This window comes from Ochotona curzoniae, unplaced genomic scaffold (genome assembly GCF_017591425.1).
Source record: "Ochotona curzoniae isolate NIBS_2020 unplaced genomic scaffold, NIBS_Ocur_1.0 contig_1, whole genome shotgun sequence".
NCBI lineage: Eukaryota > Metazoa > Chordata > Mammalia > Lagomorpha > Ochotonidae > Ochotona > Ochotona curzoniae.
This window is the reverse complement of record NW_024464918.1, coordinates 2,852,292-2,868,764: the sequence shown is the minus strand read 5'-3', so window position 1 is coordinate 2,868,764 and position 16,473 is coordinate 2,852,292. Positions and strand designations below refer to the sequence as shown.

At 44.6% G+C, this 16,473-nt stretch overlaps 1 protein-coding gene across 1 annotated transcript in view; it reads right to left on the bottom strand.

Annotated features, from left to right (window-relative positions):
- The window catches only part of SIL1 (SIL1 nucleotide exchange factor), a 221,056-nt gene that overhangs the window by 137,067 nt on the left and 67,516 nt on the right, over positions 1-16,473 (bottom strand). The window contains exon 3 of the mRNA XM_040977777.1: positions 14,313-14,451. Coding sequence (XP_040833711.1) covers positions 14,313-14,451 — 139 coding nt within the window. The remainder of the gene's footprint in view (positions 1-14,312; positions 14,452-16,473) is intronic.

Below are 16,473 nucleotides of genomic sequence, written 5' to 3'. Positions count from 1 at the left end.
AAGGTAGAGGCATCCTGCCATGCTCAATACTTGACAGGCACATGACAAGTATTGAAGCACCAACCTTTGGATTTGAACTCTTCCCAGGTGTCTCCAGGAATTCTCAGGGATATTAGTGACTGTCTTCTTTTCTTCACAGACATACAGGATACCGTTCAAGGAGAATTAAGGATTGGGAAGAAAAGCAGAAAACACAAGAGGCTGGCTACCTGAAACTCCACCCAAAGATATACACAACAAGGGGACCAGCACAGGGACATTGAGGCAGGACATGCTCTTAATGCACATGCACTGCCTGCCAACATTTACTGGATGGCAGGCATCCTAGCTCCGTGGGCGACGACTGAATCATGGTATGAATTTTCTTTTTCTAAGTAACACGTACAAAACTCCCTCATCTCAGGAAGAGAAGGTGAAGTGGAGAGAACGGCGTGTGGGGGGAGTGGTGGTCTGCAATCGGAAGCACAGATTTCATTCTAATGCTACAACAGCTTCCTCAAATCATGAGGGACCCATTCTGGAGAAAAGCTGGGCAGACCAGAGGGTACCAACTGTGGCTCTGGGTAGAGTCATAACACTATCACCATGCAACTGTATCACTGCAGTGTTGATAATTTCCCTGTAAGAAGCAAATCTTCCCATAATCATAAATCAATCACTCGGTGCAATTTTAGAAATCTATTTTAAAAAATCAGCTATTACCAGGAACTCTAAATGTTCAGTACCAGAAGCATAATTAGGGGAGATTCTGAACAGTACCCTGAGGCAGGCCATACAAGAATAGGGTAGAAAGGAGCTATATACACTTAGAAAGCTCATTTAGGGAATGAACTGCGCATAATGCATGCAGGCCCTGGTGTGCAGACACTCCCTCTCGGTGGCCTGCTCAGAGGCAGGCTGTGAGCCGCAACACTGGCAGATGGCTGTCCCGGTGGCAATCCTGCACGCTCCACTGGCCGCCTCCTCCCGTCCACCCTGGAGCACAGACTTACTCCCAGGAGGGGTGGGCAGCACAGGCAGACATTACCCCCAAAGAATAGTGCCTTTCCCTAGGGAAGGTAAACATTTCCATCAGAAGGCAAAAGCCAGCACAAGGTAATTTATCTCTGTGCAGGGAGAAGGAGCTGCAAACATAGTTGCTCATTCAAAAGAGACAGATGATCTCTGCAAACCAGGCGGTGCTAGACCGTCTGTAAAGGGTTTATATATCCATCAACACAAGTGGCTGTGCAGGCAGAGGGAGGCGGGAGGATGGAAGGCTGAACAGGGAAGCACTCTTGAACCTCAGAAGTCCCATGATAAGTCAGCTGGTCATCTTTCCTCTGGGGTTAGAACCTGAGCAAAGAGGTAGCAAAGACTTGGTTTCTATCAGATGCTCTCTCTTCTAACCTAGGTGTTGTTGTTTTGTTTTGTTTTAAACCCATGTGTTCTTAATCCTCCTTGTCCATACGTAAGGTCTGTGCACTCAGAGCCTCTGCATGTACAAACCTTCAAGGGTAACTTACTGTCCCCATGTGAGCCAGATACTGTTCCCACCATCAACAACCCCTCTTTTTTTTTTTTGGTCATGTGTAACTAAAAGAGAACTAAAATAATCTACAGAAAAATATAGTTATGAACTCACTTGTAATACAATACATAATTCAGAGTCCAGCCATTTGTCACAGTATTGAGTAATCCACATGTATTCCAAGGGTCTGACAAGAAATTTGTAAATCAATAGCAAAAAGCAGTACACCTTAGCCACTGAGTTAAAACACAAAGGACATTTTTTAGCATTAATTTTTTTTTTAACTTAGAAAATATGGGATTCAAGGGTAAATACTTGTAAGGGAGTTATATGCCAGAATGAAAGATATTATACTTTCCAAACCCCCCCACCCGACAGCTGACCTCAGATCACAACTAAAAACTCACAACCCGCATTCTCTCAATGACAATGATGGCTTTCTTCTACAAACCTTGCTATTAGCATGACAGGGATGGCCACATCAGTCATAAGAAAAGTACATGTATCCTTTACACTCAAGAAAAGCAGGCAAAAATGCCTGCTTTGTGCAAAAACAAGGTACTTAAAGCAAGAAAGAAAATAATAAACTATTGCAAAGCTAGGTTGGAACCTATTTTTCTTTCTTCTGGATGATCAAACAGTGAGCGTAGAGGTAGGCATCACAATCCACAAACATTGCCATAGTGACTGCTGCAGAGATAGAGGGATAAAACAGATAGGATTCCATTTATTATCCAAGGGACAGAAACAAGAACTCTGATCACTCAGCCCTGCAGACTCCTAGTACCAAGTGAATGCCTTCTCCTGAGTTGCAGTATGGCACAACTGCAGGACCAGACCCAGGCTGGGTATCTGCACTGCCACCTGACCAATCATTGGCTTATAGCAGACCTTACTCCTCTGTGATACTGATGTGTATGAACAGAGGCCATTCAGTAAGAGCCTTCATGCTGATAAAGGTGAGAGGAAATCAGGTACTACTTGCTGTGCCAGGGGAACTGCTAATCCCCAGTCAGCTTCTCCTTTACCCTAATAGGCCACTTGAAGTGCACTTATTTTATATATTTATTCTAAACTATTTTTACTTATTTACTGTGTAACTTTTATTAATTATTTATTTTCATTTTTTGAAAGGCAAAGACACAGAAATAGTCAGTCCAAACTTCCCCAAGTACCCACCAAAGCCTGGGCTGGGCCAGGCTGAAGACAGGAGCTAGGAATTCAATCTGGGTCTCCTATGTGGGGAGCAAGAACATCTGCTGTGGCCCAGGGTGCACATTAGCAGGAAGCTGGTAATAGAAGTAGAGCTGAGACTTGAAAGCAGGACATCCTAAGTGACATGTAAAGTACTGTGTCCAAACACCAGCCCCTGAAATAACTTCAGACTTACAAAAACGTTGCTCAAAAAAGTCAAGTGCTCTATACTCGTTAACAGAGTCCCCTGGTATTAATATCTTACAAACTTTCAAACAATTAGTAAAAATAAGAAATTAACATTGATATCTCTGTACCTACTAAACTATTACTTCAAATTTCATCAATTTTTCTACTATTGTTCCTCTGCTTCTGAATTGCATCTAGGCTGCCACAATGTATTCACTGCCATGTTTCCTCAGCCTTCTCCAATCTGTGACAGTTCCTCAGTCTTTGTCCTTCTTAACTTGAATGCACTTGATAACCACTGGTAGGGTAGATTACATCTCAGTATGGGTGTGGTATTTTTAATGCAACAAACAACAGCAGTTAAAATTTACTAAGATACTACTATACATATGGCACTATGCAAAATGATTCATATTTACCTTAATACTCAAAACAACCCTCTGAAATAGCCTTACTTCACAGGAGGGGATAGTTCATTAAACCTTACTGGAACTGGGATGAGTGTTGTGGTGCAATTTGAAACACTATTATCCCATAATGAAATGTTAGTTCCAGTCCTGACTATAGCTACTCTGAACTTTCACACCAGTTGCTTGCTAATGTACCCAGGAAGCAGTCAATGATGGCCTAAGTACCGGGGTTCCTGCCACTCACGTGAAAGAATCAGAAGGAGTTCTTGGCTTCTGGTTTCAGCCTAGCCCAGTCCTGGCTGTTATGGGCATTTGCGGAATGAAAGCAGTAGATGGATAAGCTCTCCGTCTTTCAAAGAAAATAATCTTTAAGAAAAATCTTAGTGGAATTAAGTAACTTGCTGAAAGCCATTAACTTATTAAAACAATTACAAAAACAGCTGCAAGAGGGATCCCAGGCAGCCTGACCCTACAACACTGTGCCACCTGCTATTAGATACAGCAGGCACTACAACCACCACCAAATGCCGAACTACAGCCTGGGCCTGGACCTCTGGTTATTCCCTCTGAAAAGCATATATCATTGACAAACAGGCATATCAGGTTTTTTCTTTTTATCTGAGGAATACACAAATTGCTCACTTTAGACATTTTGTCCATATAACAAAAATACTTCTTCCTTCTAATAAGAGGTATGTCTCAGCCTAAGGAAAAAGAAGAGGGCCAATGTTCTACTGAGGCCTCACTCTAAACTGGTCCTAAGCAGGAACAAAACACGTGAGTGCACAGTGAGTTTAACTCAAGTGCCCCAAGGCTGTCATCAAGTGTACACAGATATATGGTTGCAGTTAAAAAAAAAAAGAAGAAAATTTCCCCCTCTAGGATCCCACCCTTTCTGTGCCACATCCAGAGATAGGCAACGATGGGCAATACAAGCTGGCACCTTCTTTTTAGCACTCGGTGCTTAGGGAAAGCAAGACACAAGCCACAGCACAGGGTGTGTGTGCAGGGACTGGGCTATGAGAGACTGGCTGGGAAGAACAGCTGCACTCTGGGGCTTGTTTTTAATGCTTCTGACTTCAGATCACTCAGTTTCACAGACTTGATTTTCCCCAAATCCCATCTCTGGCAATGCTAATGTGTTTTTCTTCTCATTTTGACTGATCAGCGGAATACGTGGCTGGAAGGACTGGCTTGGAAGTCATTTCTTTGATGCTGGCAGAATGGAGAAAATATTCCCACAGCTATACCCCCTTCTCTCCCTCCCTCCGCTTTCTATCCATACTGTCACATGCCATTCAGTTACAGGTAGAAGCCATGAAAGCCTGGAAAGAGACAAAGCAGAGAAGATAGACTACAAGAGAAGGGAAACAAGAGAAGGGCTAAAGGCATGGAAATGGGGAAGACAGAAAGCAGAGAGCACATTTTGTTTAAAAAATAAACATGACATACATGAGCAGGGCCAGATAATGCCAACACAAAGGAAGAAAAGTCTCAGCTCCTTTGATTTGTCTTCCTCTTACTTCTCTTTGTTCCTAAAGTGTTAACTGCTGCCCCAACCTTCCCACCAGACACTGTCACTAAGAGAGACTTAAACCAAACATGTCATCTGATTACCCCCATTACTATCAGATTTGTAAAAGAATGAGCCCCTCCCCTCTGAAATCAACAATGCTACACCTTACTCCAAGGTATTCCCTACCAGCTTTTTTGATCACATACTGGAAGTTGAAAGGTTAACAGTCTTTAGGGAACAGTTTGCCCAGCCTCTTCATCTGCAACCTAACCCAGTGGGATCTAAAGCCAGCTAACAGTCCTCCCATCACCTAGAACACTGGGGTTGCTACCATGTTTAAGGACATCTGGATCTATTTCTCAGATCTTACCTGGGAAACCAAAATGGGCAGCTTGAATACTCTCTGTACCCACTTGAATAATTTCTACCACTTAATGTAAACATTCATTCTCCAACACTCCTATTATTTCGTTCTGACACAGGCTTCAAACAACACTGCTTTCAGGTAATAACACTGTAATTTCTACTCTAATTAAAAAAAAAAAAAAAGGAAGGAAGGAAATTCCAGGAAAAGCAATGAAATCTGAAAAAGAGATTTCCATAAGGGACAAGGAGAAAACATAGCCACACCCTCTTGGGCTATCTTGAGGGTTCATTACTATACATACAGGACCAGCACAAGGGGACTTCCCAAAAGATGCTAATTTCTTCCTTCCCTGCCCAACTATCATGTTTCCCTGTGCCAGTCCTGCCCACAAGTCCAGGAGAACTCCCTCACTCTCTGTCTAAAAGCCTGAGTTGGCAAAACTAACAGACAATGGAATAGAGATGAACAAAATGCTGTTTATGCAATATTTGGAAGGCTGCAGAGCCAGGGAGAAGGGGTAGTCTTCCTTTCTTCCCTAGGCAAAAATAACTTTACAAATACAGTATCCTCTTATTACTATTCCATAAAAACTCACCTCTGCCCAAATAAACTGATTATGGCCACAGGTAATTAAATCTGAAAACTTTTTAATCCAAAGAAATGGTTCTGTCCTTCTAAACAACTGCATTACACAAGCCATAAACAGACTATTCTGGGAATTAAAGAAATTAAAATAAAATTCAATCTTTGTTTGCCCAAATCAACATATTATGGGAAATAAGGCAAGACCAATAACCTATGAGTACATGAAGGATAACAAAACCAAACCCCAACAGGAGGAGAAAGAAAGACAGTCTGATCAGAGCATAAACAACAGAAGGCTTGCAAGGCTCCTGCAAACCAAACCCTGCTTCTCTTGGCTGCTTTCCAGGCCTGCAAGATCACTGACTAATGGGGTGTATCCCCATCCTAATCCTAAGATTTGCTAGGGGTCTCAGAGATTGCTACCCTATACATTCATGTCTTCAAAAAACAGAAGGTTGGAGCAGGTTCCAAACAACTTCCATAAAGCTCTCCAACTTGCCAGAAACCTGGCTTCTTTCCCATAAAGCCCTACAGACAGTGAAGACAAAGGTCTCCGTCAACAATGTGACACACAACCCAACAGGGCCTGGAATGAGCGGCCCATCATTCCATCTACCCTTCTGTCTACCTAAACACTGCCCAGCACACAGACTGCTTTAGAAAGTCACCAAAGTCCTAGCCCATTGCCAAATCAGGTTGTCAGATGTCCAGTGGGTCCAGTCCAAGGCTAGATAATGTTTAATTCTGGCCTCTTGGTTGTCAAAGCACTTTCCCCACAGTGATTCTTCCCAACCTTCTTTTCTCAAGCCCCCAATCAAGTCCTTTTTCATTGTCCAAGGCAGAATCCTACCCTCAAGTTTGCTTAGAAAACTGAAGATGTCCAATGCAGGCTTTCTCAGTTTTCCTCTTTATCTCTCCCATCTTTCCATGTTCTTTCTGGTCTTTGCTTTTTCATTTTCAAGCCTCATCCCATTCATGAGGGTAAGACCTTTCATCTTCCATAAACAACTTTGCCGTATCAGACAAACAGACTCTATCCATCCAGCCTCAATGACACTGCGAATGGAAAGCCTTTCCTATGTCCAGGGGTCCTCCTACAATCTAGGCCTTTGTGGGCAGACTCCTGTCACATCCATTACAGTATCCCCAGCAGAGAGCACCATACTTGGAATGCTACAGGAACACAGAATAAATGAGGCTTTTGATGCAGCTATCTGCCAATACCATTTAAGTTCTCTCCTTGACTGACTCTGACTGCTTGAACCCAGGAGTTCACATCATCTTTCCTCATTTCCTCATCTCCCAGCATAGCCCCTGGCTGGACTTCATGGCAGGCTTATGGGTAGTACTTAAATTCACATTTTACAATCTACTGTTTTGTTTGTTCTTTTCTTTATCACCTTTTCACTCCTTGTCCTACATCTCTGATAGAGTAGATGTTGCCCACTGCCAATGTCCCACTAATCTCCCACACATTCCCAACACTCCAGCCAAGTAGACATCCTCCCCTCCTTTCAGGTCACTGTCATTCCCCTAGCCCTCTTGCTTCCCACATTGACTTTGTCTCTAGTCATATATTACCTCCATTTAAGTTTCAGGTCAATTCTCAGTCCTCTAACCAAACTAAGAATGTAGCAGTTTCTAATAAAGGGTTTCTCATTTCAGCTCCATGGAAGCCCTGAAGCACCATTCCTAGTCCTGATTAGTCCAAACCTTTTGAGATGACCTGGACTGTCTTGGCCAGAAGGTGAATCCAATACTAGAGACAGAAGGCAAGTCAGAGCTATGCATAATCCATGAATTTTAAACTACAGCCAAGATGTTGGCCTGATGGTTAGCATGGGTTTGCAGAATTTTCCAATATCATTACGTGGTCTAAGTTTTCCAAGTCATCCACTATGGATGACGTGTACTGACTTTTGAAAGATGAGGCTCTTCCACTCTGTTAAGTATTTTTGATTACACCTCAAAGAGAACAGGTGGGTAGAAAAAGAGGCAGGGAGGATAAGGTTCTTGGAGTGAAAATTAAGCATACAAATAGTTGTGACATGAGGATAGCCAACAGCTGCTCTCTATCAATACCCAAACCTGCAGAATGCAAAGTGGACCCTGGCTTATGCCATCAGGTAATGAAGACCAACCCTTGAGCAAAGATGTGCTGGTGTCTGATGCCAACAAAGAGTTCAGCCAGCTGGCTATAAAGTGGCTGTGGCCTTGGCCTTGGCAATGGCAGCCACAAAGACCACAGGCCTTCTTGCCCTTGGCTTCACCTGCTCCCTGGGACATGCAGGATTTGGCTGCTGGCAACGGTGGTCAGTCACTCTAGGAGGCTTGTGAAAAGACCGCCTGATATAAGAAATGAGATGAAGAGATCTGCATTGCTCCCATGGAACTGCTAGATCTTCATGTGTTCTAGTCTTCATCCTTTTTCTTCTGATAGGGTAATGAGAAGCCCCAGAAATTGTTCTTACAGGGCTGCAATTAACTTCACATCCTACTACCCTGCAGGTGGTTCCCCTGATAAACTTGACACTACCCCAGAGAAAACCACATGATCAGAGAGTAGAACATTTAACAAAGGCTGGGAGAGTGACAGTGGAGGGAGAAATAGGCAAAAAGTAGTAGCAAAGAAACAAAGTTCTCAGGAAATCCTGAGAATTTCAGAGAATTAAAAGGCTCTCAAGCAAGAAGGAAAGCAGAATGCAGAGGGTGACACCAATACGGATAAGTTCTGAACATCTTGCAAGAAAAAAACAACTTTCTGGGGACAGTAGATAGATCACTATGCAACATGACACTGGCTGCTCCAGCCAGCTCCCATCCCACTTTTCCAGCATTGTCTTTGCATCAGAGAGACATCAGCCATTCTCAGGCCAGCTCCTCCTGGTGAGACCTAAGTCTTTTTTTTTTAAAGATTTATTTTATTTTTATTGGAAAGGCGGATATACAGAGAGGAGAGACAGAGAGGAAGAACTTCCATCCAATGATTCACTCCCCAGGCGGCTGCAACGGCTGGAGCTGAGCCAATCCGAAGCCAGGAGCATCTTCCGGGTCTCCCAGGCGGGTGCAGGGTCCCAAAGCTTTGGGCTGTCCTTGACTGCTTTCCCGGGCCACAGGCAGGGAGCTGGATGGGAAGTGGGCTGCCAGTATTAGAACCGGAGCCCATATGGGATCCCGGGTGTGCAAGGTGAGGACCTTAACCACTGCGCCATTGCACCGGGCCCAACCTAAGTCTTACAGTACCACTTTGATGAATCCCAGGCACTTAGGTATGAGCTGCCCTTAACTACCAACCCAGCTCCCACACACTCCTCCTGGGAGAGAGCATGTACATGTGTTTCACTCATGTGAAAGAGTAGACAGAGAAGATCCCATTCCTGGGGACTACTCTGGGATTCACTGACTAGTAAGGAAGATCTCTCTAGCCTAAGAGAAACACTTGCCTTCCAAAGAAGAGCTAGGGAGGGGACAGAAGGCACAGGAACTCTTTGTTTTGATCCCTCCTCAATTAAACTTGTATATAGTTCAAACAAAGAGCCTACAAAAAATTTCTGTGCACAATTCAAAACATATTTTAATTCCATTGTCCATAAAGTTTTTGAAAGTCTTTGTTCCTGGCACAGTGGTCCAAAAACCCTAGGAATATCTTAAGTGACAGGGATATTTTTGAGACAACACCTGAGTTAATGTTTACCACGTGACTTGTGGTGGGACTTCCAGGTAGCATGAGGATGGGGACAAGGTCCTGGAAATACCAACCCTGGATTACATGCCAGGAACTTTCAGTCCCATCCCTACTTCCCCAACTCTAATCTCTGGGGAGAGTGAGAGGGAAGTTGGGAGGAGTTCAGTGACCACTGGGCCCATGCTTTAATCAGCCAGGCCCAGATAAAGAAACCTCATAAACACTGGGGTCCCCAGAGATGTCTGAACTCCTCTTGAGTTTGAGGGTTGGTCAACATGGAAGTGCTGGCAGCATGAAGCACCTGCACACAGCAAATAAAAGCTGTGCATACCAGGTCCCACAATTACCCCAACAGATCACCCCATGTACTTCTTCCCTTTGGCTATCCCCAAGTTGCATCCTTTATTGTAATCAGTAAATGTCCTTTCCTGAGTTCTTTGAGGGATATAAGCAAATCTAAGCACAAGGCTATGGGAGTCCTTGATTTGTAACTGCCCAGTCAGAAGTAGAGGTGGCCCAAGACAGAACTGGCATCTGAAAAGGGGCAGTCTTATGTGACTCTGTTCTTTAACTTCTGGGATCTGATATGAATCCCTATATGAAGTATCATAACAGAATCAAATCGGTGATTCAGTTGGTGTCAGAGGACTGGACAACCACACAGTACATCTAAAGCCATAAAGGGTCAAAGGCCCTGCCAAGATCGTCCTCAGGGTCACCTAGCCAGAGTCAGGTGCTCCTTCAGACAGATGTCCAGGACCAGCAGGAAATCAGACTCCTCTCTTAAATACTTGAAACCAGAGTAGTTGGTCTACTATAAATGAGGTTTTTAAAATTCAATTCCCTCTTATTGCTCGTGCAGATCCGAAATGATCTGACCAGATGGCTAGTGCTCTATAATTCTTGGATTGCTCTCATCAGTTGTTGATGATTTGGATTTTTTTTCCTCTCCCTCACATGAACGTGTTCCTGCACAGGCTTCCTGTGTGCTCCCATCGAGTGGGCTCTTTGTGCTAACGCCAATATTTCAGACTCTCACAGCCGCCTGAAGTCAGATCAGGTCAATAAGCCCTATGTTTCAGCCTGGCTATGCTTCCCTGCGCCTGCATGGGACCAGCATGGGACTGAGTAGTTTAAGGGGGATCTTTGCCCTACCTCCACTCCCTCCATCAGGTCTTATAAGACAGGAAGGTAGCAAAGGTATATTTTTTGAAATGATACTATAGCTACTTATTGATTATGTTCCATGTGCCATACCCTGAGCAAACATGTGCTATGTATTAATCTTATTTCCTTCTCACTACCAGCTCTATAAAGTACTCATTTCTATCTCTGTTTTCACATAAGGAAAGTAATAAAGTTCAGACATTCTAAGCAAAACAACTTAAACCACATACTTTAAAAAGGGAACAAACTGCCCTAACTGAAAATGTTAAGGCCTTACTACATCATCCTTGTTGCCTTCAATGAGACCACATCAGCTCCATCAGGACACTAAGACCCACATGGGTGGGTTTCTTTGCTTTCTCTGCAGCCTCTGTGAGTCTACAAGCTACTCAAGAGTGGGAGAATAGTATAGCACAGTTGTTACAAACTGGGATTTAGAACCAATCAAAGCTAGATTTGAGATCTATCACTCAGCTTTGAATGCAAAAATCAGAGTGATGATAGCATCTACCCTCCAAGGATGCTTGGCAGCACTGATGTTCAGTAAATGCATTATCTCCATCTCTGGCTACAAGTACAGTGCCTGGCACAAAGTCAGAGCTTGGGAAATACCCAAGTGAATCTGGCTATGATGGACATTCTGTAACAAATGCAAAGGCACTAAGTCCTGGTGTTTAGGGGTATTCAGCCCCAAGACAAATCTCCGAGTTCTTTGCCCAGAACCCATGAGACCTTTCAGCCAACAGTTTTCCTCAGCTTGCTTGTGAACAGCTGATGCTAAATCTACTCTCAGAAGCTTGCTGTATTTCCGTAAGGTGAGGCAGATCCCAAAATAAACCAGAAGAAAGGGAGACAGGAAAATCACTTCCAGGAACAAGCAATTCCCAGTAAGAACACTGACAGTAATGACACAGAGGCAGGCAGGCTTCAGGAGAGTGATCTGCAGCTGCTCACAAAGCTGAGCAGTAAGGGTCCACTCCCTTCTGGCCTAGCAGGAAGATCATTCAAGTCACTGATTGGGCCCTTGGTGTTCCGTGTGGTGACAGTCCAGAAAGCTACCTTTAAATGAGCCTAATCCAGAACCAAAACAGCTCATGTGCCCTAGGATCCCCTACTTGAAGGCTCAAGAAGACTTGAGGGGACAGAAGGTACTGAACCACCACAAGTACTGTAAATTTAATACATCTGCTTTCTATAAGTCCCCAAAAGCAATTCACCCATATTCCTGTGCCATGTCCCTGGATCTCAAACTAGAAACATTCTTCTGGCAACCCACTGCTCACCCTAAACCCTACTTCCTCACCAGCATCCATATTGAAAGGGGCAGAGAAAATATGTCAGGAGCATAGAAGTCTCCTTCATAGCCTGAAATCCCTCTCCCTCTGAAGGCCAGAGGAACAGAAGGCAACATGCTCCTGGCCCCCTCACTGGGATTCAACTCCCTAACTAATTTGAAAGGATGATGTCAATGAAGAAGTTATCATTGAAAGTTAGACCAACTTTGTACCAGGTTGATATCCTTGATTAGGAACTTGGCAAAGGGCTTTGCAATTGCCCCCTCAAACCCCACATCAGGAAAATTGTCTTCCTACTCCCTTGATAGTAAAGTCGGGATTTGAACCCAGTGCTGGCTGAGTCCAACGTCTATCCTCTGAGCACTTAATTATTCTTCCTCCCCATTACCTACCCATCAGAAAAGATCCCTAGACAGGCTGCTAGATAGCTGTTCAAGAAGCCCCATGCAGCATTAAAATGTGAATTAAACATAGTCTGGTGGGCCAGCTACCCACTTAGACCCCCAAGAAACCAGCCTCCTAACATATGCAAAACCTCAGTCCTGTGCTGAGTCCTGACAATGTCTCATCTGCTTCCATAGGGCTAATTCTGTGCCAGATCTGAAATTACCCCATGTCTGTGACAGAGGCCAAAATAGGACCCCACTTGACCTCTTACTCCTGTCCTGATTTGGGGATAAGACTTAAGAGAAACCCTCTGGGCGTACAGCCAACACGACTGCAACCAAGGTTGCTCTGCCTTTTTAGCTGCAGGACTCTGTCTACGCTCAACTGTCAGGGAATTCTGTGCAGGAGACTTCACAAGGGACTCTAAAGAAACTACAAGGCAGAGGGTAAGGTCAACAGGGCATCTGGTGAAATGTAAAAATCCATGCTCTGTTTCACCTTTCTGGAAGCCCACAGCCTGCTCTCATTATACAAACTCAGCTATCCCTTCCACAATGCACAGAGGGCCCATTTTGACCATTAACAGCAGTGCAATTGCCTCGAGGGGCCAGGGTCAGAACCATCAGCCTTGGTCCGACTGCAATGTGGCCCAAAACCTAGAAGGGAACAATTTACTCAACCACAGGACAGATAAGGTAAAAAGTGGAGGCCACAGAACAATAGCCACTTGCACCTGGCACTTGCCTAGTTAAAAATGACACTAACAATATCATAAAACCAGTGGGGAAAGCCCCCACCTTCCATTTCCTGCCCAAGAGTCCCTGTAGTTTCAGTCTCCAGGGGCCAGGGAGGCTCAGCCTCCAGGGAAGCAGGGTGAAGACAGCCAGAGGTTGGATCTGCTAAACCCAGAGCCTTTATTCCTAAAATCTTCCTCTGCTCCCACACGACTAGCTCCCACTTGGCTGCCTCGGTGCTTCATCACTCTTCCATGGCAGCAACCACCCGTATGCAAGCCCAGCAGGAGTGATATTGCTACCAGAGAGCTGGCTGGCACAGCAAATGCTGTCCCTGCCAGCACAGCAGCAATGGGGGCAGTGAGGACATGGTGATGAATGCCGGCAAGGAGCTGATGAAACCAGCCTTGGCAGCTGCCAGCGTTTGCCATCCACCTTGACGCAGTGTAGAATGCAAACAGCTTCCTCCTGAGAACAGTCCCAAGCATCAGCACAGTGGGCTCCAGCCAAGTACAGCTGGGACTAGGAAGGACAAGTGGGAGGTGAGTGTGTTCATGCTCTAGGGTCAGTGACAGAGGATAAGTCAGTTGGATGACACTGAACAAAATTACTTAACCTCTCTAAGCTTCAATATGTTCATCTGAAAATAAAGATAACAACAATCTATTGTTGTGAAGACTGAACAAGATTACATATGTGAGGCACCCCACATGGTACTAGAATATTGCAAACCCTCTGCTATTGTAGACCACTTGCATTATTATTTTAAGGTTCACAGAAGGGTTAGAAAGCTACTCCTTCTGAGAATGCCCCACTTAAAAACCAGGCCAGGACCAGCCCAATTCCTGCCCCAGGTTCCTTAAACAAGAGAACACTCCTGCCCTGCGCCAACACTCAGGACTCTCCCATGAACAATCTTTCAGCAGCACTGAGTCTAGTAGCAGAGCCAAAAATAGCATCTGCAGAGCAAGGCACATGTCACTGCCTCTCCTGTGCTTCAGAAGTGCAAGGAGAGACAGTTTTCAATCACTTGTTCAGAAAGCATGGCCACCCACCACCTGCCTTCCCTTCCAGGGCACTAAGATGCTCCAATCTCACTCTGCAGAAAAAATGAAGGCCTCTGAGCCCTGCTGCAGCAGCTACCAACCTGCCACACCACTTCTCTCCTGCAGGCCAGAGGGAGACTGCCCCTGCCAAGCAGCTCTATGGAGACAAATGACATATACAGCCTCAATTCAAGGGCATCGCATGGGGACAGGGCAGAGCCAGGTACCTGGTCGAAGGGCCTGCCATTCGTTGGTTGGGTGAAACACCTCCAAGACCTCAGTGTCCAGCTCTTCTTCTATCTTGGTTTCTTTTCTTTCCGTATCTTGGGTACTACTCTTCTCTGGGTTGGTCAGTGCAAATGACTTCTGGGAAAACAAAACACAGAGTATGAACTGCCACAATGAGTTCTAGGAAGCAAAAGAAAAATGGTAAGATGGGCACTTTCTTTGCCTCCTTGCCTCTCTCCAGGCACATTTGGATCCCTGCAATTCTTTTCACAAAGTCAGCCTCACAACCACAGAAACAAGTGAACATAGCCTGTTGACACGTGCATGGGGCACTTCTATAGAAGCCTAAGGATTTCATACTAACTTGAGGGAGTTAAGCAAACTGACTTGGGAGAGGGTTGGCAAAAGGGTACAGTAAGATCTCTATACTTAAAAAAAAAATGTATTTGAAAGAGAGTGATAGAGGAAAAGACAGAGATTAACCTTCAATCCACTATTCACTCAGTAAATGGCCACAACAACTGCAGCTAGGCCAAGGCTGAAGCCAGGAATCTGGAACTCCATCCTGATCTCCTACATGAAAGGCAGGAACCCAAGTACTTGGGATCTCTTCCATTGCTTTCTTAGGTGCTTTAGAAGGGAGCTGGATCATAAGTGGAACAGGCAGAGATTTAACCTGCAGCACCACAATGGCTGTCTCAAGCCACTTTTTCACTTGGAATGCTTATATATATATATATATAGAGAGAGAGAGAGAGAGAGAGAGAGAGAGAGAGAAAGAGAGAGAGAATATATATATATGCCATATTTATATATACTATTAGATATTTAACATTCACATTACTTTCACAATAAAAAAATAGACAGTATACAAAAGCAGCACACATGCAAATAATTACCACAGATGTACACAGGCCAGCAGCTGAAGCCACAGTGTTTCCCAAGCAGTCCACTAGGGCAAGCACAATTCTGGTAACTCTCTAGTGGGGGTGGGGGGAGCTTGTAGGGCACAAATGCTTCCTGGTACATTTCACACCAGGCAGGAAAGGGTGCAAGTGAGAAGGCAGAGGTCTGGTGAGACTGAGGGGAGAAGGTGCCCAGATTAGAAGCCAGTTCCTTCAACCTGTTCTCCCCTAATCCAAAGAGAGAGTACAGGACAGATGTGATGGTGGCTGTGTAGTACATGAGCTCATGAGACAGACACACAGGATGAAATGAAATGGCACAAAGTTTCATTCATTCCCTCCTCCCAATCTCCCAATCCCACGCCAAAACCTCTTTTCATCTAAAAACAATAGGGCCTTGCTTTTAGGAAGGATTCGGGAACTCTGGAAACCATACTTGGGGGAACAAGGACAACACATGCTAGCACATGGAGAAGTTATTTCCAGTCCTCCCTCCTCCCAGTCACCACCCTTCTCCCCCTCCCAGTGTCTACCATCACAGGAAGAACTATTCTATGATTCCTCCTATGGGCCCAAATATGTCCCTACTATTTTACAAAGATCTTTTTGGTCTTACCAATTCTAATCCTACCTGGGAGCCATTATAAATGCACGCTTGTTTTCAAGTAGTGTCCCAGCTCCAGATACAGGTACCCACCTGCTGGGGTACCCTGAGGTCTGATCTTTCCTGTTATCAGAGAAATGACTAAGGTGCAATGGTGCTGGTAATGACAATGTCAAGCTCTTCCAAGAATTTTCACTAACAAGAGATAAAAGCATGAAATAGGAATCAGCATCATGGGGCAGTGGGTTAAGCTGCTATCTATGATAGCAGAACCTTATATGAGCACTGACTTGGATCCTTGCTGCTACAATTTTGATCCAGTTCCCTGATAACACGCCTGGAAAAGCAGTGGGAGATGTCCTAAGTGCCTTGGGCCCCTGACCCCCATGGGAGATCCAGATGCAATTTCTGGCTCTTGGCTTGGCCCAGCCCTGAACATTGTAGCCATTTTGGAAGTGAACCAGCAGAACATCTCTCTAACTTTGCTGTTCAAATAAATAAATCTTAAAGAAAATAATAAATGCAGATGAAAGAATTATAGACCTTGTTAAAGATCAGCAAGAAAAATATCTTTGTCAAAAAGAGGCCTACAAAGCATGTTCCAGGTTAAGGAGCTATAAAAAGCATTCATTTCTGTACAGGAGTTAAAAA